The 26,593-nt window shown below is 44.0% G+C and overlaps 1 protein-coding gene across 4 annotated transcripts in view; it reads right to left on the reverse strand.

Annotated features, from left to right (window-relative positions):
- YBEY (ybeY metalloendoribonuclease) overlaps positions 1-26,593 on the reverse strand; it is a 60,085-nt gene that overhangs the window by 31,612 nt on the left and 1,880 nt on the right. For 2 of the 4 annotated variants that reach the window (XM_056536393.1, XM_056536394.1), the window contains exon 4: positions 26,087-26,155. In XM_056536393.1, coding sequence (XP_056392368.1) covers positions 26,087-26,155 — 69 coding nt within the window. Of the gene's footprint in view, positions 1-19,981; positions 21,296-22,635; positions 22,712-26,086; positions 26,156-26,593 lie in introns of those variants that run through there. The other 2 variants (XM_056536392.1, XM_056536391.1) reach the window with 2 other exon arrangements.

The following is a 26,593-nucleotide window of genomic DNA, read 5'->3' on the forward strand; positions in this document are numbered from 1 at the left end:
TGTATCACAACCAGGGTGCCTCCAGGTGTTGCATAACTACAACTCCCAGCATGCCTAGACAACCAAAGGCTGTTTGAGCATGCTGAGAGTTATTGTTTTGCAACAGCTGAAGGCACCTTGGTTAGGAAGCACTCCCCTACTGTCATACTGGGCTACCTAACTTATCTACATACATGCCTACCTAACTGCCTAGCTACAAACCTGACTATCTACCTACTTACCTAAAAAAAACTGCCTACCTAACTACCTGGCTAGTTACCTACCTACATACCTGACTACTTGGCTACCTACGTGCTCATTTTTACTGAGCGAGACACCAAGGGGGCATTTTATATATTGTGGAGGCCTATAGATGGGGAGATTGAGTAGAGTAGTGCACTGGCACTGGAAAAATGGGGAGTCAAACATGTTTGTCCTGCAGATGCAGAAGAGATTAAGTTTTGGCTGAAAGAAGCCGTCGTCATGTTGGTCTAATCCGAATGGAGAAGAAAAGGAAAGTGGATGCGATCTGTGAGTCTCTGGATGTAATTATATGTATATGTTCACACGTGCGTATTTTCTGCGGCAGATTTGTTTTAGTAGTTTTGCTGCCCACTACCTCTATATGGTCCTGTATATAATCACTTATATGGTATACAGAGACTGAGTACAGCTGGTATCTACCTCTGTATGGTGAATGTATTTGGGAATATGGTCTTTTGTATAGTTTATTTTATTCATTAACAAATATAGTGTTATTAGTCAGTGGAAATGGTGGTGGTGGTCATTGTATGGCGGTATTATTTGTTCCTACTGGTAACACACAAAACTAGCATTCATTTGCTTGGAGATGCTGAGAATTTTAGTCTTTTGTACTGGTATTATTGTTAATATTGGTATAGCGGTAATATGTATGGTGATAATTTTCCTTGTATACTGGTATACTGTGCACGATTGGGTGTGAATGAGGGGGTGGTTAGTGGTGTGACTGGGGGTGTGGTTATGGGCATGTCTGGGTGTGTTTAGGGGCGTGGCTTGGGCTATAGGCTCTAGCCCCCAGTCTTTTGCAGACCTAGCAATGCCCCTGGATCAAACCAATCTCAAACACAAACAAACCAATCACTGAGATCTCCACCACAGAATCTGTCACCAATAGACCTGTCTCACTTGACAATAACACAACCAGACACCCTCAACAGATCGAGCAAAAAAAAAAAAAAAAGAACGTGCAGAAGGGGGGGGGGGGGGGGGTAGATTCAGAAAAAATAGATCATCACAAGATCAATCTACCAAAGAAATAACAGAGCAGGATAACTCTATCTTTAATCTCAGCAGCTAACAACTAAGAAGGAGATTAATCAAGGGATTTAGACTTTTTTTGCACAAAAAGTCGCACGTGCGCGTAAGCAACTTTTTGTGCGACTTTTATGGTTTAGCAAAAAACACCAGTCAGCCCTACCTAAGCAATTTTCAGTTTTCACTTTGCAGTGGTCGGGAATTTAACAAGTCGCCCGTAAGCTAAAAAAGTCACAAACCCCTTTCAAATTGTCACAAGTGTAAGCAAGGTCAGACCTGGCTTACAAACTTGCTTTTGACAGCATTTTCAAAAAGTCGCACAGAAAGTTGTGACTTTTTGTACGACTTTTTGCGCAGCTACGCTCCCCGGCACCTGCTCACATCTACCACTCGCCCGCAAACTGTTGGGACTACAACTCTTAGCATGTCCTCACTGTAAGGGCATGCTGGGAGTTGTAGTTCTGCAACAGCTAGTGGGTGGGTGATAAATGCGGGCGGGTGGCCGGGGAGCAGAGCTTCACAAAAAGTCTCAGCTGGGACTTTCTGTGCAGCTTCGCTCCCCGGCCATCCCCCTGCATCTATCACCCACCCACTAGCTGTTGCAGAACTACAACTCTCAGCATGCCCTTACAGTGAGGACATGCTGGATATTATAGTTACAGCTAGCGGCCAGGTGATAGATGCGGTGGGGTGGCTGGGGAGCTGAGCCGGCCGACAGGAATATGAAATTACAGCACTGTAATTTCATATTTCCCGGGCAGACCTGTGATTGGTCCAGACCTCCTGGTCAATCACAGCTGCCAGAGGGAAACATGAAGTTACAGTGCCGTAACTTTGTTTTCCCCTCTGGGAAGCCAGGGAGTGGAGCACAAGCCGCCCGCTTCCCTGGCTTCCTTGTCACCCGCCCGTACCGCAGGACTACAACTCCCAGCATGTTCTTATTGTAAGGACATGCTGGGAGTTGTAGTAACGTGGCACGGGCGGGCGGAAGATGTGCGGCTGGTGACAAGTTTGTCAACCGCCCGCACATCTCCTGCCCGCACCGCAGGACTACAACTCCCAGCATGCCCTTACAATAAAAACATGCTGGGAGTTATAGTCCTGCAACGGGGGCGGGGGACAAGCTTGCCACCCGCCCCCCCCGCGCCACACGACTACAACTCTCAGCATGTCCGTGACAGGCATGCTGGGAGCTGTAGTCGTGAAGCGCAGGCGGCAGATGTGCGAGCAGGTGACAATAAATTAATTAACTTATTCTCTGTGTTTTTTTTCTTCTCATTTCAGATCCGTGTATCCTGTGGACTACTTCAGATTCAATGGACTACTACGATGACCAGCGTTTTTTTTGTTTAATGTTAATAAAATCGTTAACTAGGGCTTTTTCTTTAAATGTGTTTTTTTATTTTATTTACTTTACAGGCTTAGACGGAGTCCATTACTAAGCCGGGCTTACCTTTAGCCCCAAAAATAGCTATCGCTAACCCCCAATTATTATCCCGTTACCCACCGCCACAGGGGTGATGGGAAGAGCTGATACCAACATGCCCGAAGCGTCAAAAATGGCGCTCCTAGGTCTAGGCAGTAACAGGCTGGTGTTATTTAGGCTGGGGAGGTCCAGTAATAATGGTCCTCACCCACCCTGGTAACGTCAAGCTGTTGCTGCTTGGTTGGTATCTGGCTGAGAATGAAAATAGGGGGAACCCTATGCGTTTTTTTTAAATATTTAATTATTTATACCAAAAATGTGTGAGGTTCCCCCTATTTTCATACTTAGTCAGATACCAACCGAGCAGCAACAGCCTGACGTTACCAGGGTGGGTGAGGACAATTGTTACTGGCCCTCCCCAGCCTAAATAACGCCAGCCTGTTACCGCTTAGGCCCAAGAGTGCCATTTTTGACACTCTGGGGCTGTTGGTACCGGCTCTTCCTGACACCCCTATAGCGGTGGGTACCGGGGTAATAGTTGGGGATTAGCGCTAACTGTTTTTGGGGCTACCGCTAAGCCCCAGATTAGTAATGGACTCAGTCTATAAGATGGCTTCCACTACTAAGCCTGTAAAGTAAATTTAAAAAAAAACACAACACATTTATAAAACTTTTATTTTTAAAAACTCTGCCACAAGCCCTCGTTAACCATTTTATTAATATTAAACAAAACAAAAAAACTGCTGGTCATCATAGTTCACCAAATCTGAAGTAGTCCACAGGATAAACGGGTCTGAAACCAGAATAAAAAAAAGAAATGTAGGGGGAAAAAGTGTTAAAAAAGTGTAATGTAAAACGCACACACAAAAAAATTATAATAATATATATATATATATATATATATATATATATATGTGTGTGTGTGTGTGTATGTACATATATACAATCATGGTTGTAAATGTTGGCACCCCTGAAATTTTTCAAGAAAATGAAGTATTTCTCACAGAAAAGGATTGTAGTAACACATGTTTTGCTATACACATGTTTATTCCCTTTGTGTGCATTGGAACTAAACCAAAATAAGGAGGAAAAAAGCTGATTGGACATAATGTCACACCAAACTCCAAAAATCTTACTACTTAAAAAAAAAATTATAACTACATGCACCAAAATTTGTATGTTTAAAATTGTTTTCTTCTGTCTACCCCGAAACTATGGGATTGATTGTCTTGTGGGGTGTTATGTTGTCCATATTCTATGCTTTTGATTCAGCCAGATTCAGGGTATCCCCTGAGGCAGATGTTTGTAAAATTTTATAAAACCGTTAATAAAAAGATATTTAAAAAAAAAAAAAATTGTTTTCTTCTGACCCCTATAACTTTTTATTTTTCTGTATAAGGGGCGGTATGAGGTATAATTTTTTGCGCCATGGTCTGAATTTTCATGGGTGCCATTTTTGTTTTGATGGCACTTTTTGATGTTTTTTTTTATAAATTTCTTTTTTAGAGTATACAAAGTGACAAAAAATACACAGCTTTGGACTTTTTGGACCGTGCAGTTTAATCAACATTATATTTTTGGACATTTACGCATGCGGCGATACCACATATGTATATATTTATTAGGCTTTTATATTTTTTATATGGAATGTGGGAAAAGGGGGGTGTTTTAAACTTTTAATAAGGAAGGGGTTAATGTTTTTTTTAGTTTTTTTTACTTTTATTAAACTTTTTTTTCTACACTTTATTAGTCCTCTTAGGGGACTTTTAGGAGGAATCATTAGATTCCTCATACAGATCAATATAGTTCCATATAACCATATTGATCTGTGTGCTCTTCACTCCATTGATAAAGCCTGGTCCTCCGGCTACTTCAGAAGTGGATGGCCCTCACCTCACTGGACCACTAGGGAGTGTTTACAAGGTTCTTTAGATGCCGCTGTCATCTTTAAAGGACAACTGCAGCGCAATATACACTTATCCCCTATCTACAAGATAGGGGATAAGTGTTTGATCGCAGGGGGTGTGACCGCTGGGACCCCCCGCGATCTCCCTAACGGGGCGCCACCATTAGCGCTCATAGTGAGCGCTAAGGCGCGTAGCGTTGACCTAGAGGTCGACGGTGATGCCCTGTCTCCTCCCCGTCCCAATACAGTTCTATTGGGGGAGGCACGAACGCTGCCTCCCCGCCTCTCCCATAGAGATGTATGCACGGGACAGCCGCGGCCCCGTACAGGAGATCACAGGGGGTCCCAGCGGTTGGACCCCCCGCGATCAAACACTTACCCCCTATCCTGTGGATAGGGGATAAGTGTTAATCACGCTGCAGATGTCCTTTAACAGCGACAATCATAAGGGTTAATAGCCGGCAGCGGCGATCGGGGACAATAACATTGAACACACTGATTTCCTACACTGAATCCTACATTGATCAGTGTTATCGCCGCTCGACTGCTCCTGCCTGGATCTCAGGCATGGAGCAGTTATTTGGCGATCAGACAGGGGGGAGGCAGGTAGGGAACCTCCTCGTGTCCATACAGCTGATCGAGATAGCGCAGTGGTCCCGATCAGCCCGACTGAGCAGCCGGGAAGGTTTCACTTTAATTTCAGACACGGCAATCAACTTTGATCGCAGTATCTGAAGGGTTAATTCCGGGCATCATTGTGATTAGTGATGTCCGGTATTAACCGCGGGTCCCGGCAGTTGATGGCCACCGGGATCGACCGGGTATACCGTTATATCGCGGGAGCCGGTGCAGGACGTAAATATACGTACTTCAGTGGAAAACATTTTTTTTCAACTGGTGCCAGAAAGTTAAACACATTTGTAAATGACTTCCATTTAAAAATCATAATCCTTCCAGTACTTTTCAGCTGCTGTTATGATCCACAGGAAGTTCTTTTATTTTTGAATTTCTTTTCTGTCTGTCCACAGTGCTCTCTGCTGACACTTCTGTCCTTGTCAGGAAGTGTCCAGAGCAGGAACAAATCCCCATAGCAAACCTATACTGCTCTGAACAGTTCTTGACATAAACAGAGGTGTCAGCAGAGAGCACCATGGACAGACAGAAAAGAAATTCAAAAAGAAAAGAACTTCCTCTGTATTATACAACAACTGATAAGTACTGGAAGGATTACGATTTTTGAATAGAAGTAATTTACAAATCTGTTTAACTTTCTGGCACCAGCTGATTAAAAAAAAGAAAGTTTTTTACCGGAGTACCCCTTTAAGGGGTTAATAAAAAATTGTACAATTTTTTTTATTTTTTATTAAATGTTTAACTATAAAATATTTTACGGTAGTTTAAAAATCACATGGACTCCGTTGCCATTTGTTATATTGTTGGCTACATTTTCATATCCCTGCACGCTCACATATATCATTCCCTGATAGGAAAAAAATAAATAAATTGGTTATAAAAAAGATAAAATTTGTTCCCTATAATTTTTCCCATCCCTACTGCATCATTATTTTTTTTTAAATGGTAACCTACAAAATGTAATCAAATAAGATAACTCCATCCTTTTTTAGATCGCTAAAGTAAAAAAAAAGAATAAAAACCACCTGTAAAAACCTCAATGTTAAAACCAACATGGCGTTTTTAATGGCATTTTTTTCACTTCCATAGACTTCTATAAGAGAAAAACGCCAAGATTTCTGTAAAAAAATTCTCAACATGCTGCAATTTTGAAAAACTGCCAAGGAGCAGGAAAAAAAAATCTAAAGAAACGCCAAAGAAGAGCGTTCAAAAGATTGAACTTGTACTCTGATATGTGGGGCATAAGGAGTTGTTTTGACAGGAATAGGGGCAGGGCAGAGGTGGGGCCAGGGGTGGAGTCTTACTGGGGGCCCTTGTTTAATTTGGTCCGGGGGTGGTCTCAGTCTGCCCCTGCCAGACACCATGGGGTTCTGTTCATATTAGCATCTATTAACCCCTTAAGGACCAGGACATTTTATACCTTAAGGACCGGAGCGTTTTTTGCAATTCTGACCACTGTCACTTTAAACATTAATAACTCTGGAATGCTTTTAGTTATTCTGATTCCGAGATTGTTTTTTCGTGACATATTGTACTTTAACTTAGTGGTAAAATTTTATGGTAACTTGCATCCTTTCTTGGTGAAAAATCCCAAAATTTGATGAAAAAAATGAAAATTTTGCATTTTTCTAACTTTGAAGCTCTCTGCTTGTAAGGAAAATGGATATTCAAAATATATTTTTTTTGGGTTCACATATACAATATGTCTACTTTATGTTTGCATCATAAAATTTATGAGTTTTTACTTTTGGAAGACACCAGAGGGCTTCAAAGTTCAGTAGCAATTTTGAAATTTTTCACAAAATTTTCAAACTCACTATTTTTCAGGGACCAGTTCAGTTTTGAAGTGGATTTGAAGGGTCTTCATATTAGAAATACCCCATAAAAGACCCCATTATAAAAACTACACCCCCTAAAGTATTCAAAAAAACATTCAGTAAGTGTATTAACCCTTTAGGTGTTTCACAGGAATAGCAGCAAAGTGAAGGAGAAAATTCAAAATCTTCATTTTTTACACTCGCATGTTCTTGTAGACCCAATTTTTGAATTTTTGCAAGGGATAAAAAGGAGAAAATGTTTACTTGTATTTGAAACCCAATCTCTCTCGAGTAAGCACATACCTCATATGTCTATGTTAATTGTTCGGCGGGCGCAGTAGAGGGCTCAGAAGGGAAGGAGCGACAAATGGTTTTTGGGGGGCATGCCGCATTTAGGAAGCCCCTATGGTGCCAGGACAGCAAAAAAAAAAACACATGGCATACCATTTTGGAAACTAGACCCCTCAGGGAACGTAACAAGGGGTAAAGTGAACCTTAATACCCTACAGGTGATTCACGACTTTTGCATATGTAAAAAAAATATATATTTTTTTTACCTAAAATGCTTGTTTTCCCAAAATGTTTACATTTTTAAAAAGGGTAATAGCGGAAAATACCCCCCAAAATTTGAAGCCCAATTTCTCCCGATTCAGAAAACACCCACATATGGGGGTGAAAAGTGCTCTGCTGGCGCACTACAGGTCTCAGAAGAGAAGGAGTAACATTTGGCTTTTTGAAAGCAAATTTTGCTCTGGGGGCATGCCGCATTTAGGAAGCCCCTATGGTGCCAGAACAGCAAAAAAAAACACATGGCATACCATTTTGGAAACTAGACCCCTCGGGGAACGTAACAAGGGGTAATGTGAACCTTAATACCCTACAGGTGTTTCACGACTTTTGCATATGTAAAAAAATATATATTTTTTTTACCTAAAATGCTTGGTTTCCCAAAATTTTTACAATTTTAAAAAGGGTAATAGCAGAAAATACCCCCCAAAATTTGAAGCCCAATTTCTCCCGATTCAGAAAACACCCCATATGGGTGTGAAAAGTGCTCTGCTGGCGCACTACAGGTCTCAGAAGAGAAGGAGTCACATTTGGCTTTTTGAAAGCGAATTTTGCTCTGGGGGCATGCCGCATTTAGGAAGCCCCTATGGTGCCAGGACAGCAAAAAAAAAACACATGGCATACCATTTTGGAAACTAGACCCCTCGGGGAACGTAACAAGGGGTAATTTGAACCTTAATACCCTACAGGTGTTTCACGACTATTGCATATGTAAAACAATATATATTTTTCTTACCTAAAATGCTTGTTTTCCCAAAAATTTTACATTTTTTAAAAGGGTAATAGCAGAAAATACCCCCCAAAATTTGAAGCCCAATTTCTCCCGAGTACGGCGATACCCCATATGTGGCCCTAAACTGTTGCCTTGAAATACGACAGCGCTCCAAAGTGAGAGCGCCATTCGCATTTGAGGCCTAAATTAGGGACTTGCATAGGGGTGGACATAGGGGTATTCTACGCCAGTGATTCCCAAACAGGGTGCCTCCAGCTGTTGTAAAACTCCCAGCATGCTGTCACGATGCCGGCTGGCAGGAGGTGGATCCTCTGTGCCAGAGAGGGATAGCGAGGACCGTGCTAGTGGACCGGTTCTAAGACACTACAGGTTTTCACCAGAGCCCGCCGCAAAGCGGGATGGTCTTGCTGCGGCGGTAGTGACCAGGTCGTATCCACTAGCAACGGCTCACCTCTCTGGCTGCTGAAGATAGGCGAGGTACAAGGGAGTAGGCAGAAGCAAAGTCGGACGTAGCAGAAGGTCGGGGGCAGGCGGCAAGGTTCGTAGTCAGGGGAGATAGCAAAGTTCTGGTACACAGGGTATAAACACACAAAAACGCTTTCACTAGGCTCTAGGGCAACAAGATCCGGCAAGGAAGTGCAAGGGAGGAGACTAGATATAGCCAGGAAACAGATGGGAACCAATTAAGCTAATTGGGCCAGGCACCAATCATTGGTGCACTGGCCCTTTAAGTCTCAGGGAGCTGGCGCGCGCGCGCCCTAGAGAGCGGAGCCGCGCGCGCCAGCACATGACCGCAGGAGACGGGAACGGGTAAGTGACCTGGGATGCGATTCGCGAGCGGGCGCGTCCCGCTGTGCGAATCGCATCCCCAACGGCCATGACAGGGCAGCGCTCCCGGTCAGCGCTGACCGGGGAGCTGCAGGGAGAAAGGCGCCGTGAGCGCTCCGGGGAGGAGCGGGGACCCGGAGCGCTAGGCGTAACAGTACCCCCCCCCTTAGGTCTCCCCTTCTCTTTATCGGGTAACTGCCTCCCCTGGGATGAGGACACCGGGAAAGGAAGGAGGGATTCCTCAACGGCAGGCAGAACCGCAGGAGTAGGAATGGGGAGAGAGGGCAGAGGGCGAGACCTGGCACGGGGCAGTGTGACACCAGGACGGGGGCCATGGGGTGGCACAGAGGCTTGCCTGACGGGACTGGGAGGGGGGGAGGGGCATTTCCTGTGGCAGGCAGAGTCCTTAATGACCTTAGGGGGACCGGAAACAGGAGGAACCACAGGGTCACGGCAGGGAGTACTGGGAACCGGTTTTAGACAGTTCTTGGAACAAGAGGACCCCCAACTCCTGATCTCCCCAGTGGACCAATCCAGGGTAGGGGAATGAAGTTGAAGCCAGGGAAGTCCAAGGAGAATTTCCGAGGTGCAATTGGGGAGGACCAAAAGTTCAATCCTCTCATGATGAGATCCGATGCTCATAAGAAGGGGCTCCGTGCGGAAACGTATGGTGCAATCCAACTTGGCTCCGTTGACCGCGGAAACGTGGAGTGGCTTGACAAGACGGGTCACCGGAATGCGAAATTTATTCACTAGGGACTCTCGAATAAAATTTCCAGAAGCTCCAGAGTCCAGGCAGGCCACGGCTGAGAGAGAAGAGCTGGCTGAAGCAGAAATCCGCACGGGTACCGTGAGACGTGGAGGAGCAGACTTGGAACCAAGAGACGCCACACCCACGTGAGCTGGGTGCGTGCGTGCGTTTCCCAGGCGTGGAGGACGGATAGGGCAATCCACCAAGAAATGCTCGGTACTGGCACAGTACAGACAAAGATTCTCTTCCTTACGGCGATTCCTCTCTTCCTGGGTCAGGCGAGACTTATCCACTTGCATGGCCTCCTCGGCGGGAGGCCCAGGCGTAGATTGCAACGGATACTGTGGGAGAGGTGCCCAGAGATCTAAGTCTTTTTCCTGGCGGAGCTCTTGGTGTCGCTCAGAAAAACGCATGTCAATGCGGGTAGCTAGATGGATGAGTTCTTGCAGATTGGCAGGAATCTCTCGTGCGGCCAGCACATCCTTGATGCGACTGGATAGGCCTTTTTTGAAGGTCGCGCAGAGTGCCTCATTAAATTTGTCCGGCAAGGACAGGTGGAGGCTAGGAGTGGCCACTCGCAGCGGAGGAGGTGCAGGAGCTGGCGAAGGAGATGATTGCTGAAGAAGTTGCGAATGTTGGCGCACAATGGTGGACACTTCCGACAGCTGGTGGGTTAGATGGGCGATCTGTCGGGCGATATCAGAGACAACTGGCAGGGGAACCTCAGCGGGATCCATGGCCGGATCTACTGTCACGATGCCGGCTGGCAGGAGGTGGATCCTCTGTGCCAGAGAGGGATAGCGAGGACCGTGCTAGTGGACCGGTTCTAAGACACTACAGGTTTTCACCAGAGCCCGCCGCAAAGCGGGATGGTCTTGCTGCGGCGGTAGTGACCAGGTCGTATCCACTAGCAACGGCTCACCTCTCTGGCTGCTGAAGATAGGCGAGGTACAAGGGAGTAGGCAGAAGCAAAGTCGGACGTAGCAGAAGGTCGGGGGCAGGCGGCAAGGTTCGTAGTCAGGGGAGATAGCAAAGTTCTGGTACACAGGGTATAAACACACAAAAACGCTTTCACTAGGCTCTAGGGCAACAAGATCCGGCAAGGAAGTGCAAGGGAGGAGACTAGATATAGCCAGGAAACAGATGGGAACCAATTAAGCTAATTGGGCCAGGCACCAATCATTGGTGCACTGGCCCTTTAAGTCTCAGGGAGCTGGCGCGCGCGCGCCCTAGAGAGCGGAGCCGCGCGCGCCAGCACATGACCGCAGGAGACGGGAACGGGTAAGTGACCTGGGATGCGATTCGCGAGCGGGCGCGTCCCGCTGTGCGAATCGCATCCCCAACGGCCATGACAGGGCAGCGCTCCCGGTCAGCGCTGACCGGGGAGCTGCAGGGAGAAAGGCGCCGTGAGCGCTCCGGGGAGGAGCGGGGACCCGGAGCGCTAGGCGTAACACATGCCTGGACAGTCAACGGCTATCTGGCAATACTGGGAGTAGTTGTTTTGCAACAGCTGGAGGCTCCGTTTTGGAAACAGTGGCGTACCAGACGTTTTTCATTTTTATTGGGGAGGGGGGTTGTATAGGGGTATGTGTATATGTAGTGTTTTTTACTTTTTATTTAATTTTGTGTTAGTGTAGTGTAGGGTTTTTAGGGTACAGTCGCACGGGCGGGGGTTCACAGTAGTTTCTCGCTGGCAGTTTGAGCTACGGCAGAAAATTTGACGCAGCTCAAACTTGCAGCCGGATACTTACTGTAATCCTCCGCCCATGTGAGTGTACCCTGTACGTTCACATTGGGGGGGGGGGGAATCCAGCTGTTGCAAAACTACAACTCCCAGCATGTACGGTCTATCAGTGCATGCTGGGAGTTGTAGTTTTGCAACCGCTGGAGGCTCCGTTTTGGAAACAGTGGCGTACCAGACGTTTTTCATTTTTATTGGGGAGGGGGGCTGTGTAGGTGTATGTGTATATGTAGTGTTTTTTACTTTTTATTTTATTGTGTGTTAGTGTAGTGTAGTGTTTTTAGGGTACAGTCACACGGGCGGGGGGTTCACAGTAGTTTCTCGCTGGCAGTTTGAGCTGCGGCAGAAATTTTGCCACACCTCAAACTTGCAGCCGGATACTTACTGTAATCCTCCGCCCATGTGAGTGTACCCTGCACATTCACATTGGGGGGGGGGGGGGGGGACATCCTGCTGTTGCAAAACTACAACTCCCAGCATGTACGGTCTATCAGTGCATGCTGGGAGTTGTAGTTTTGCAACAGCTGGAGGCACACTGGTTGTGAAACACCGAGTTTGGTAACAAACTCAGTGTTTTGCAACCAGTGTGCCTTCAGCTGTTGCAAAAGCTACAACCCCCAGCATGTACGGACAGCGGAAGGGCATGCTGGGTGTTGTAGTTATGCAACAGCTGGAGGCATACTACTTTGGCTGGGGATGCTGGGGATTGTAGTTATGCAACAGCTGGAGACACACTGGTTTGCTACTTAACTCAGTGTGCCTTCAGCTGTTGCAAAACTACAACTCTCAGCAGTCACCGACAGCCAACGGGCATGCTGGGAGTTGTAGTTATGCAACCACCAGATGCACCACTACAACTCCCAGCATGCACTTTAGCTGATTGTGCAAGCTGGGAGTTGTAGTTACACAACAGCTGAAGGTACACTTTTCCATAGAAAGAATGTGCCTCCAGCTGTTGCAAAACTACAAGTCCCAGCATGCCCATAAGGGCATGCTGGGAGTTGTGGTGGTCTGCCTCCTGCTGTTGCATAACTACAGCTCCCAGCATGCCCTTTTTGCATGCTGGGAGCTGTTGCTAAGCAACAGCAGGAGGCTGTCACTCACCTCCAACGATCCTCGCTGCACCAGGTCAGTCCCTCGTCGTCTCCGCCGCCGCCGCTGCTCCTGGGGCCCCGATCCCAACAGGGGCGCCGGGGATCGGGGTCCCCAGCACCCGGGGTGCACGTCCCGCACCCGCTCACGTCCTCCGGAAGAGGGGCGGAGCGGGTTGCGGGAGTGACACCCGCAGCAGGCGCCCTGATTGGTCGGCCGGTAATCCGGCCGACGAATCAGGGCGATCGTGAGGTGGCACCAGTGCCACCTCACCCCTGCTGGCTCTGGCTGTTCGGGGCCGTCTCTGACGGCCCCGATCAGCCAATAATTCCGGGTCACCGGGTCACTGGAGACCCGATTGACCCGGAATCCGCCGCAGATCGCTGGACTGAATTGTCCAGCGATCTGCGGCCATCGCCGACATGGGGGGTCATAATGACCCCCCTGGGCGATATGCCCCGATGCCTGCTGAACGATTTCAGCAGGCATCGGGGACCGGCTCCGCTCCAGATGGTTGCGGGGGGCCGGTAAAACACGTGACGTTCTCATACGTCATGTGTCCTTAAGGACTCAGAAATGGAGACGTATGAGAACGTCATGTGTCCTTAAGGGGTTAAGAAAGTACAGTTGTTTTTATACCATGATTAACCACAATAAAGGTTCACAACTCAGAACCTTGATCTACCATTTATAATTGATTACTGCAATTTTAAATGGCAGTTAATGATGTAATCTCAATAGACTTTATTCTAGTTTCAGGGACAGGAACTAAACATATTTAGGAGAAGTTGTGGTCACCCAACCTTTAGGGCGTTAGAGTCATGCACAGATGTTATTCCACAAAAGTCAGCAAAAATACAATAACTTGTGAAAGCAATATGAGAGGAATTTATCAAAACTGGTAAGGGACTTTTTTTTATTCTATGCGCATATATTGTCGCATGTGCGCCAAAGCAACTTTCCGTGCGACTTTTTGAAGGCAATGGCTTTTAAAAAAAAAAATTCAAAATCCTAGGTAGCAAGTTTTAAATATTACACTTTGCAGTAGTAGTGAATTTATTGTAGTGACACTCGCAAAAAGTCGCACAGCAAACCAAATCCTGTCTTTTGAAACTTGCTTTGTGAGGTAATTTTCAAAGTTTGACTTTCGTGCACAAAATTTACCACTGCCGTGCGACATTTTGATAAATTTTGAGCAAGAAAGAAAAAACAAAGCAAAAAAGAAACTACTTATATACTGACTTTCTGAAGTAACCTTTGATGAATTCCCCCCTATATTCTAAACTTAATGTTGTCATTATGTCACATGACATTAATTATGTCACCTAATATTATATTTCTTCCACACATCTCTCCTCTGATTCTATCATTACACTCTTAACACAAAAGTTTAGGAAACCACAAAAGGAGAACATTATTTTCTCACACATCGGCTAATTACAGAAAAGGGCCGCACAAACAATCCAGCAATATGTTTCTCCTTATGAAAAGCTGGCAGGCCTGGAGTATATGAGGAGTAGATAGAGGGCATTTATATATAAAGGGTATGGGGTATATGAGGAATATATATTGGGATATATGAGGTATATACAAAGGGTATAAATTTGGTATATACCGTATATACTCGAGTATAAGCCAACCCGAATATAAGCCGAGGCCCCTAATTTCACCCCAAAAACCCAGGAAAAGTTATTGACTCGACTATAAGCCTAGGGTGGGAAATACATCATCCCCCCCTGTCATCATCCAGACCCCTGTCATTAACACCCCCGTCATCACCACCCTGTCATCATCTCCCCCCCTTCATCATCACCACGTCATCATCACATTGTCATTCTCCCCCCCCCCCTCGTCATCACCGCCTGTCAATCCCTTCATCAGTGGTTTTCAACCTGCGGACCTCTAGATGTTGCAAGACTACAACTCCCAGCATGCCCGGACAGCCATCGGCTGTCTGGGCATGCTGGGAGTTGTAGTTTTGAAACATCTGGAGGTCCGCAGGTTGAAGATCACTGCAGCCTCTGTCATCATGCAGACCCCCCCCCCATTTAGTTTTCTACTCACCTCCCCTCAGTGGGAAGGAAGGGTGAGCTGGTCCGGGCCATCTATGCTGCAGGGACCATCCGGTGGGGAGGGTTAGTCGTTCTGGGCTGTCCATTTTCACCGGGAGGCACTCTTCTCCACTCGCTCTGGGCCGGCCCCGGACTAGTGACGTTGAATTGACGACGACGCACAGGGACTTTCATGCGGATGAACGTCCCTGTGCATCATCGTCAAGGCAACGCCACTAGTCCGGAGCCGGCCTGGAGCGAGTGGAGAAGAGGGCCTCCCGGTTCACTCGAGTATAAGCCGAGGGGGGCATTTTCAGCACGAAAAATTGTGCTGAAAAACTCGGCTTATACTCGAGTATATATGGTAATGTATATGCAAAGGGTATGTGTGGGCTATATGAGAATTATATATGGGGTACATGTGGTATATATTGGGTCTATGATGGGGCCAGACCTGATGCATGCAAATCTGTTCTGTACAGATAATTCCCCAGTTATGCCTTTTTTCTCAAGAGCACAGTGAAAAGTGAAACCAGTAGAGAGATAACACTGGATCCACCACCCTTACAGCAGCGACTTGCTGTACCCACCCCCCTGTAGAATGACCTAGAAAAATATCTCAGATTCATCTGAATGGGACACGTCCTGCTGTCTATTGTCCATGGGTCCTGCATTAAAGCGTTTCTCTAAATGCAATTAAAGGGAACCTGTCATCAGAATTTATTATATACATATAATGCAGAATGGATGAGAGTAAGGGACCCCCGTAATCATACTGCAGGGGTCCCATGGGCCCATCACCATCTGTCATTTTCCCTATATATGACGTGATTAGCGAGATCGCTAATGTCAGCCATTAGCAGGAGCACGCTTCTTAGCCATGCCCTAAATGTACAAAAAATCCAAGATGGCAACGAACACATGTCCACAAGTCCTTCCCCCGCTTTAGTCTGCTATCTACCAGACACTTTATGTAATTGCAGAATAATACACAACAATAATCACAGGGGGATACATGAGGATCAGTTGGATACATGAGCAGTTGGTCCCCTACAAATGACACAGAAGCAATGTTTTGTGCCATCCTTTACTACTGAAAGAGTCAGAGCCTTTTTTTTTTTTTCAAAAGTAGTCTTTTGTAGGGTTACATGAGGATCCAAGAAGGTCTCAGCAGTTGGTCTCCCAAAAATCAGCCTACACAGAAGCAATGATTTGTGCCATCTGTTACCACTGAATGAGCCAGATTCTTTTTTCCCCCCAAAAGTAGTCTAAGAAAAGGTTATATCGAACACTAAAGGGGCTGAGTACTAGCAATATGAAAATGGAATCTGTCTCTGGCGGTTTAAAAAAAAAATACTTTACTTGAGCAACTTAAAAGATATAAAAGATACCCTCTGGTATTATATCTGATACAGGTCTATTTAAGACCCAAGAAAGACAGCAGAGTGGGAAGAAAGAGAATCCACATTGTCTACAACAGGAATCATAGGAGCATCAGGGAGAAAAATGTCTGGGTGTGTCAGGTAGGCTGTACGCGCCTGTATTATAGAAACCATAATGGGCAGGAGAACATATAGGAGCATATTAGGGAGTTCATGTTTTGGGAGCCAAAGGATGGCCCTTTGATCTAGTCCTGCGTCAGTGCCTTCAAAACATACCCACTACTTATTACAGTCGTGAAAGCAGTCTTGTACGCTAAACCGTCAAAACTGCTGCTAAATGGTCTGAAAGGCAGACTGGTAGGGTTAAGCCACCATCTATCTTTCTCCTAACAAGTTTGTGTCGTGTGAGTCTTGGATGTTTATGCAGTGTAGGGAAGCAGGGATATTGGAGAATAGGTACAGAAATTGAGGCAGTACATTCATCTGTAATATAGTGTATTTATTCTCCCCAGCCACAAAAAGTCCTTGCTCTCCAATCTGGCCAAATAAGACTTTATGGAAGTTAATCTGGAAAGTATCAGAGAGTTGGGACGGGACAGAAACACCTATATATTTAAGGGATTTGGATTGCCAAAGGGTAGTTATCGCGTAGTTGCTAAACCACATTTGGGGGAGCGTAATATTCACTCTTAGAGAGGTAAAGCTTATAATTGCTATAGTGAGAAGTGTTGTTAAGTGGCCAGTAGGGTTGGATTTGAGAGCAGGGCGGATGAGAAGAACGTCGACGTAGAGAAGAATGTCGTCTGTAAATGCTGAACATTAGTAATGGTAAGGTGGGGGGGATGTCAGCATTTTGTTAAATGGCAATGAGTATGTGCCCTATGCATAGGACATACAAGAGTGGTGACAGAGCACTTCCCTTTTTCGAATGTAGCCCACCTGATCAGGCATCCCATGAGGTCCAATAATCTGTTGGTAATCAGTTTAGCAAAGCGTTTCACATCACATTTTATCAAGGAAATTGTTCTATATCTGGGACTTAGAACAGAGTCCTTGCTGTCTTGGGATGACTGTAAAAAAAAGCATGCAGAAAGAACTGTGGAAGAGGAGAAGAGCTGGATACAGTATTTTACAAGTGACTACACCCCTGACATTTTTGAAAATATTTTATTCATGTGACCACACTGAAGAAATTACACTTCATTGACAAGTCTGTTGAGGTGGCCCAGTTACAGCTGGTGCCCCAGCTCTGCCCCGTCACTTGGACATCGGTTAGGGTTGCTGTCAACATATGTTCTGTTTGGGGGTGGGGGGGGGGGGGTTGAGCTGAGGGCCTGCTATCTGCACACATGATCGCACGGTCTGACTTTATGGGACTACGCCACTGTGTTTTATGACTTGCACTGTTTTCTTATGCAGAATATAGTTTTATCATATTTGTGGATCCAAACTGACTTACATAATATGGCTTAACAGATTGAAAAGTTTAGTGACCTCTAAATTACAGAATTGACTTGATCTCTATTTAAAACACTCTAATATATTTGAGGGGCCAGTTACAGAACTGAAGTTTGTGCAGGAACATCTGCATAAACATTAACTGTAGAAACAGCTTTAGAAATATAATTATAATCTTTATTTATATGGCACCATTATATTCTAGAGTAATTTATATTTAGTTACACAGTCGGACATTACATTGTAAAATTACTAATACAGACAAATAGAGTAAGGGCCTTGCTCAAAAGAGCTCTCTGAGGAAATAGGGAGACACAAGATGTAAATATGTGCTTACTTTGTACTATCCCCGCTTTTTATTTTTATAAAACACTAAACATAGTAGCACACATAGAGATCCATAAGCCTGCAGTTCGGTGTAAGTGTACATAATGTATAGAATATAAGTGAGCAGTATCCAAAGTGCAGTTTACGCCATTAAAAAGGCAATCTGAGATTTTTTGTTGTTTTGCTTATATAGTGCAGCATAGGCTGTTAGCACTACATGTCCTGTCCTGGTTGTGTGTGTTATTAAAGGGGTATTCCGGCCAAATTCATATTATACCCTATCCAAAGGATAGGGGATAAAATGTATTTGGCCAGAATACCCCTTTAAAGATCAGTTCCATTGAAGTGAATGGGGACAAGTTGTAATACAACACACAACCTGCAAACGGGGGAGGCGCTGTTTTTGGAAGAAATTAGCTCTGTTTTTCTATTGCTGGATAACCCCTTTAAACACTGGGATTTTCACTGGGTTAGGATGGTGATCTAATGTGACCCAGTTACACTAATTAAATGCATGGATGCAGCTGTGCTGGAATTAAACAGATGGTACTGTAGGACTACTTAAGAGGAGTGTGCATAATGTGGGCAAAAAATTACGCTAGGGGTCTTTCTTCCGTTGAATTTGCTAGTTGTTAAGTTCAGTTTAATACATGACATTGCAAACTGTAACCATTAAACATATCTGCTTTACAACATGACTCCACCTTAATTAATCAAATAAAACAATTGTTCAAAACTGGGGTATAGACATACCACAGAACAACAATGTACATAAATCAGTATGATCAGAACATAGTAGCTAGGAAATGGATACACTACCTACACTACCCTTGGGGGGAAACAATAAAAACCTTGATAAATATTCCCTATGTCTTTAGGCAATTCCTAGCTGTGGGGCATGTAACTGGGGCAGGCACCCCAATAAGAGCAAACCCTGTGTCTTTGGAGTCTGTCCCTACTATGCTCAGACCCTAGGCAGTGGGGGAAAACATGAAAAAAAGTGCCCAAATGAATCACAGTAATTAAGGTGCTTAAACAAAAAAATAATGTGCAAAAAATATATCAAAGAGATACATTAGTAGAAAAATATATGTCTCCTACGCTGTGCTTCCCCATTATATTGGATCATCAAGGAGACCTCAGTTGTGGTACTTGCACATCACCATCACCAACAGTTTGGTAGTGGCAATGCAAGCCCAATTCAGCCTGTTTTATGTGGCAAAGCACGCCCCTAGTCACTACCTTTGCTCACTTCCACCTAAGGACACATTCTACCTGGACAGAGGAAACCACCCCTCAAAGTGACGTCTCCATGTAGAGAGGTCGATACTGCCATTCAGCCCTGCTACCATAAACATCATAGTATTCACATCACAGTGGATGTGTAATTTATCCCTATGAGGACAAACAGCACGCCCCGTGGCACATATACTAATTACGGTGGAGAACATAACAGATTGTGCAACCGCAAGTTCAAAAAGAGACCAGAAAGAACCAGTATCATGAATATATCATGCTGCTTCTCACAGTCGTCTGCCTTCAGTAGTAAATCAGGCTTCTATCAGCCAACGAATGGACTTCGTGACCACAATGATCACATAGTGGAACAATGTGGTAGACCCGGGCTGCACGGTGACACAACTGTTTAAAGGGGTACTCTAGAGAAAAACTTTTTTTTTTTTTCATATTAACTGGTTCCAGAAAGGTAAATAGATTTGTAAATTACGTCTATAAAAAAATCTTAATCCTTCCAGTACTTATCAGCTGCTGTATACTACAGAGGAAGTTGAGTTGTTCTGCTGACACCTAGGAGCAAATCCCCATAGCAAACCTTTCCTGCTCCAGACAGTTCCTGAAATAGACAGAGGTGTCAGCAGAAAGCACTGTAGTCAGACTGGAAAGAACTATACATCTTCCTCTGTAGTATACAGCAGCTGATAAGTCCTGGAAGGATTAAGATTTTTTTTAATAGAAGTCATTTACAAATCGGTTTAACTTTCTGGCACCAGTTGATTAGAAAAAATAGTTTTCCACCGGAGTACCCCTTTAAACTGCACTTTTTTCATTTCTTTTCCCCATTGCCTAGGGTCTGAACAGAATAGTGTACAAGCTACAGAGGCACAAAAGTTGCCCTTAAGTGCCCAGTTACATGCCCCAATTTCCTAAGCTGAAAGGCAAGAACATATTGTGAATACTTATCAAGGTTTCAATAGTTTTTTCCTAAGGGTGAGTGTAGGTAGTGTAGGGATATAAGCCAAAGCAATACACCCTATAATCAACTCCAATAAAGCTGTATAGCTTCAATATACTACACTGAACACACAATAACACTTATGAATTATAGGAACTATAATTCAATATTTGATATTGTTTACTGATATCCAATTCCTATCTAATATGTTCTGATCATATTGATTTATGCACATTGTTATTCAGTGGTATTTTGTGACTGGGTAATTTATGTGTTTTAAACAAGAGAGATATTAAAAGTACAATTTATACAGATATTTTGGTACGTCTATACTCCAGTTTTAAACAATTGTTTTCTTTGTTTGGTTCAATAAGTCTTTAGTGACAGAAACACCTAGATTTAACACAATAGGTGGGGGCAGGGCTATCACCACAAGCTTAGTGCAGTGAAGCCTGCCTCTGCAATCTGCCATAGGATGGCTGCTCTGCTTCCAGCCATAGGATTGCTGCTCTGCTTCCAGCCATAGGATTGCTGCTCTGCTTCCAGCCATAGGATTACTGCTCTGCTTCCAGCCATAGGATTGCTGCTCTGCTTCCAGCCATAGGATTGCTGCTCTGCTTCCAGCCATAGGATTGCTGTTCTGCTTCCAGCCATAGAATTGCTGTTTTGCTTCAAGCCATAGGATTGTTGCTCTGTTTCCAGCCATAGGATGATTGTTGTTCTGCTTCCTGCCATAGGATTGCTGCTCTTCTTACTGCCATAGGATTGCTGCTCTGCTACAAGCCATAGAATTGCTGCTCTCCTGCTTCTATCAGCCATCAACTGTAATTCTTGTCTAGAAGAACTCCAGCTCGGTGACATTACTTCCAAAACATAGAAGATTATTCCCAAACCAACATGCAAACACAGAAACATACAGTGGAACGAAAGTTATTTTTGTCTGCTAGCCATCATTTGCCTTGGCAATCAGTTGCATTACTATCTGACTATTCCTGTGTACTGAATTGATTTTGCAGACTTCTCAGCAGTGATTATAAGCTTTGTTCATTACTATTTATCTCTTTAGATATAGTAAGTCAAGACATGTGGCTGCAAAATGGAGAATAGGTAGGTGAAGCTAGAAGAGGCAGGGGAAGGAAACTGGGGTAAATAATTTAGTCGTTTGTGAGCATAAAGCTAAATTTTTACTAACCATTTGATAAATGGAATAAGAATGTAACCTCCACTGTCTTGGTGAGCACAAAACACAGAGGGGCAACCATTCACATTGTGGCTGGCAGCCTATTGCTCTATAGTACTGTCAGTTTACAGATAAGGGACACTGCTCTAGAGAGAAATACAAAGATCAGCAGAAAAATTTGGGAAATATATGAAATATAAATAATACAGCTGTAAAGAATATTCAACAAGCATCTAATCCTTAGACTGAAGCACAGGGCTGTTTTTAAATTTTTCATGAAATCTCAGTTACCCTTTAAGGGCATGATTAATTCTGTGGATCCTGAAAATGTCTCATTTCATAGAAATGATGCACCATGAATTCAAGCACAGCGTTCGGAACTACATGTTCTGAACTCAGACGGAAGGCTGGCCAGTGGAGTACCCCTTTAAGTGTACTGATCATTAAAAAATTGAATTAATAAATAACTGACCAGTCACACAGACATGTCAAAGGTTTTTTAAATGATGGGTGAACTTTATATTTCCATTAATTTTCCAGTATACATTTATAATACATCTACAGTGAATTCAGAAAGTCTTTAGACCTTTTCTTTTTTATTCCCGTTGTTATGTTGCGGCCCTGTGCTAAAATAAAAAATTTTAAAAAATCCCAATCAATCTGATCACTCTGAACTGTATACCCTATAATGCCAAAGTGAAAATAGAATGTTTGAGATATTTGTTAATTAATAATAGAATAAATAAAAATATTGAAGTGACATAAGTATTCAGACTCTTTACTTATTTACTTATTTGAAGCACCTTTGGCAGCGATAACATCCTTCAGTCTTCTTGGGGCTGATGCCACAAGGTTTGCACAGCTTCATTTGGGGATTTTCTGCAATTCTTCTCTGCAGATCCTCTCAATCTCTGTGAGGTTGACTCCAACCAATGTGTAGAGACATCTCGAAAATGATCAAGAGAAATAGGATGCCCCAGAGCTAAGTTTCAAGTGTCAAAGCAAAGGGTTTGAATATTAACATATATGCAAAATTTTCCTTTTTAATAAATTTGCAAAGATTTCAAAAATTCTGGTGTCACTTTTTTTTATTATAGAGGGTGTTGAGTGCAGAATGATGGGGGGTTAATTTGTTTGTATTTTAGCACAAGGCTTCAACATAAAGTGTGAAAAAGTCTGAAGACTTTCCAAATGCATAGTACAAGTGAGGAGAAAACATAGCAGAAACTTTCCTTTTGGGGTACAAGACAAGCCATATTATTGTTGGCTAAAATGACCTGAAGACAATGGCTTAAGTGCAGATCCAGTAGCTCTGTTAATTTCCATCAGAACTTCACTTTCCTTTTCAAACATCTGTTGAACAATATATATGAGAACAATTAGTTAGAGGAAAACTGTCACTAACACCCCCCCCCCCTGCACTAACCAGAGGTACTGGCTGGTAGTGCAGTGGACGCTGATCAATGTGCCGCCTACCATGCCCGGATCCGTCCAGCCGTTCGCCCGTTATCTTCATTTTTCAATATATGCAAATCCTCTTCTAAGTGGAAGGGCCGGGTTACTGCCTTCATCTGGCACTGTGACATCAGCGCCGCTCTTCCGCAGCACCGCCCAGCGCCTCTCCCTCTCTGTATGTGACTCCACTGCGCATGTGCCGCTTCCTGCGTACACCCGGAAGGGCTTCAGCGCAGCTTCATACCAGCGGAGGGGAGCTGCAGTAAGTGTGTAGTAAGTAAAGGTGCAGTAAGTCGGCACAAGTGCAGTGGAGACACATACAGAGCAGGGAGGAGAGGGAGATGCGGAGGGAGGGCACGAATATGCATAAGCCAGGCAGTACTGCGGACGAGCGGCATTGACGTCAAAGTGCCAGATGAAGGCAGTATCCCCGCCCTTGACAGTTAGAAGATGATTTGCATATATTGAAAAAGGAAGATAACAGGTGAACGCCTGGACAGATCCGGGGGGTGGGGGTGTATAGTTTTCCTTTAAAGGGGTTATCCACGATAAGGTGATTTTAGCACCTACCTGCCAGACAATATTGGACATGCTTAGGAAGGATCTGCACTTTGGGTTAAATGGCTGTGTTGTGAGATTACCATAAAGCTGTGGCTTTCGTTTTGTGAACCTCACTATTTCCTGTTGAAGTTTTCTTTTTTACTACAAATTTCAGAATTCCACTTTCCTACCTCCCACACATCAGCCACCCCACCCATTGAACAACAAACAAGCTAGATTTATTGAAAAAGATCAGTGCTTTCTAATCAGGGTGCCTCCAGCTGTTTCACCCATTGAAGCAGACAGGCTCCCTCTCATCACCTGACTAGTAATATCAGGTCTTGGCCGCACTGCATCCTGGGAAATACCCGAGACAGGAGTCATTTCGTATGCTGATAAAAATGAACATCCAGAGCAAAAATCAAATAAGAATACAAGAGCAACCATCAGAGACAGGTACAGACACTATATTATGACCTACACTAACTTTACAGTCCCTGTAGCATAATCAAATAAAAACAATTCCTGGAATACCCCTTTAATAGCTTTAAAGTGTACCTGTCGTCAACAAAAAATGTTTAAATAAATGTAGATAATACCATTATATGTATATTTGTAATATGCATTGGTTAAAAAATATGTTTATTTTTGGGTGAAAAAATGCTGTCCCGGCAGCGATTGCATGTGAAGTCTATATACTGGAAGTGAGGGCAGGATAAGCAGGGCTCTATGCAGACTCCTGGCTTGTCAATCATCCTGATATATGAGTGTGTCACAGAGCGTTAGTGCACAGAGCCCTGCTTATTCTCAGTGTACAGAGCCCTGCTTGTCTTCAGTGTACAGAGCCCTGCTTGTCCTCACTGCACAGAGCCCTGCTTGTCTTCAGTGTACAGAGCCCTGCTTGTCCTCAGTGCACAGAGCCCTGCTTGTCCTCAGTGCACAGAGCCCCGCTTGTCCTCAGTGTACAGAGCCCTGCTTGTCCTCAGTGCACAGAGCCCTGATTGTCCTCAGTGTACAGAGCCCTGCTTTTCCACCCACACTTCCTGTATTTGGACTCCTCACAAAGACACACAGGCAATAGCTGCAGGGACAAAAATATTCAAATTTTTTAACCAATGTATATTACAAATATACATATAATGGTGTGAATTCGGGTAGAAAACAGACATGGTGCACATCTACAATCTTGTATAATGATCTGATTGCTTCTCAGCATAATATCAAAAACTAACAGGTTGTTAGTATACATTTTTGATCAAAAAGTACAAGACCACTCGCCACATCAAGGCCACCTATTTATAGTGGGTCCCTAACTTCCCTAGCATAAAATGGCGTAGCACTGGGCGGCGACCACCACCGCCACGACACCAGTGCCCACGGGGGGGGGGGAACGACCCACTGGCAGAGCGGCCCCAATGCCACGCAAACCAGTCTATGGGTCGCACCTCCCCGCAGACACGGTGCCACGGCAGCAACGGACGCCGCACAGCACCACACTAGTGTGGTATTATCTACATTATATAAAAAGTTTTGTTGACTACAGGTACACTTTAAAGCATACCAATCAGATGCAACAAAAAAACATTTTTTAATATATAATTCAGAACCTAATCCTGACCATGTACATCTAATTTGTATGTGTCTAGCACATTTATTTATTTTTTTATTACACTTATAATTTAGCTCACTAGTCTGAATTCCTCTCAAAGGGAGGGGCGTGGCCTCACTGTGCAGGTCTCCGCCCCCTCCCTCAGTATGCGGTCTGCTCACATCTCCCCTAGCATTAGCAAAACTCCCAGCTTGTCCTCACTGACAGTAGCGGGACACAAGCTGACAGTGGGAGGATTTTCCTCCAGGTGTGAGCCCTGCGCTCACAGCTGTCAATCAATGAAGTGTGTCCATGACATAGGTGATGACGCATGGACACAGCAGGACTGGTATGTGTCCAAGCAGGCCGGGGGGGGGGGGGGCAGTTGTTTGACTGGCTTTTTCAGTATGAATTACTGAAAATTTCCTAATGAAAGCAATTGCAAAACCTATTGGTTATACATGCTTTACAACTTATCAAAAGTTTTTGTATCTGATAATGCCCATTTAATATATCTTAACCAATGAGTAGTCTTACAATAATCTTTAAGACACAAGCCAGGAGTTTAAAAAAAAGTAAGCTTAAAAAAAAATAAATAAAAAATAATTTTTTTTTTAAAAAGCATAAACGCTTAGAAGACTATAAAATATTTTTTAAAATAAAAAAACAGGGATGAATTACATATTATATTAGAACCCTGCTCACTGCAAACCAGAAGCAGACTCCTGGAATAACAAAGTGCAAATAATGGTAAATATGCAAAAACCAAATGTGTATGACCCCCAAATATCTCCAATTGGATCATCCCTAACCAAGTAAAAGAAACAGAGAAAGGGAAGGGGTAGGCTGTGATGCTGTCTTACCTGTAGCCACATATGAATAAATAACAATCCAATATGCCAATGTACCAGGTACATGTACATAAACAGATACAAGTCCTTGGCTGATCAGGAGAACGAGCCGGGAGAAGTTCACACGTTTTTCTCCCGTTATCCATGTAAGTCTATGAGAGTGTCTTGATCACGTATTACAATATGCTCAAACAAAGTGTCATCTTAATCTCGCTGACCCATGTTATAATTTTACTTCTAAGATCTTATAATATCAGTAAAATGTTAAATAAAAATAAAATATATCTTACCAACCTTTTTCCAGTCTTTTGGATCGTGATGTGTATAACCAAGCAGGTGACATAAGCCATGTACTGCAGTCACCTGTGAGAAAGAATATTTTATATTTGAGTTTAATGGCAGTTTCATAATTTTTTGCTAAAAGGAAAAAGACCCCCAGACCTTATATTGGTTATTCAAAGATTAAAATGCATCAACTATTTACAGGATAGGTAATACGTATCTACTTGTTGATATGGGACTTTTAAAGATAGCAAAGTGTTGTACTCTGCTATCTTTACTATGAAGTTCTTATACCTGGTGGGTGGAACCCAGCAGTCGGACCCCTACCAATCAGATATTATCACCTATCCTGTAGATAGATGTTAAGTTTTAATCTTGGGATAACCGCTTCTACCTTTATTTTATATGTGACAAAACAGGAATAGGGTGGGTTTACTTACAGGTTGTGGAGCAAGTATGGTTATATAGTTTCAACAGCAAACATTTCCTTTAAAAGGGTACTCCACTGGCCAGCGTTTG

Source organism: Hyla sarda, chromosome 8 (assembly GCF_029499605.1).
Source record: "Hyla sarda isolate aHylSar1 chromosome 8, aHylSar1.hap1, whole genome shotgun sequence".
Taxonomy (NCBI): domain Eukaryota; kingdom Metazoa; phylum Chordata; class Amphibia; order Anura; family Hylidae; genus Hyla; species Hyla sarda.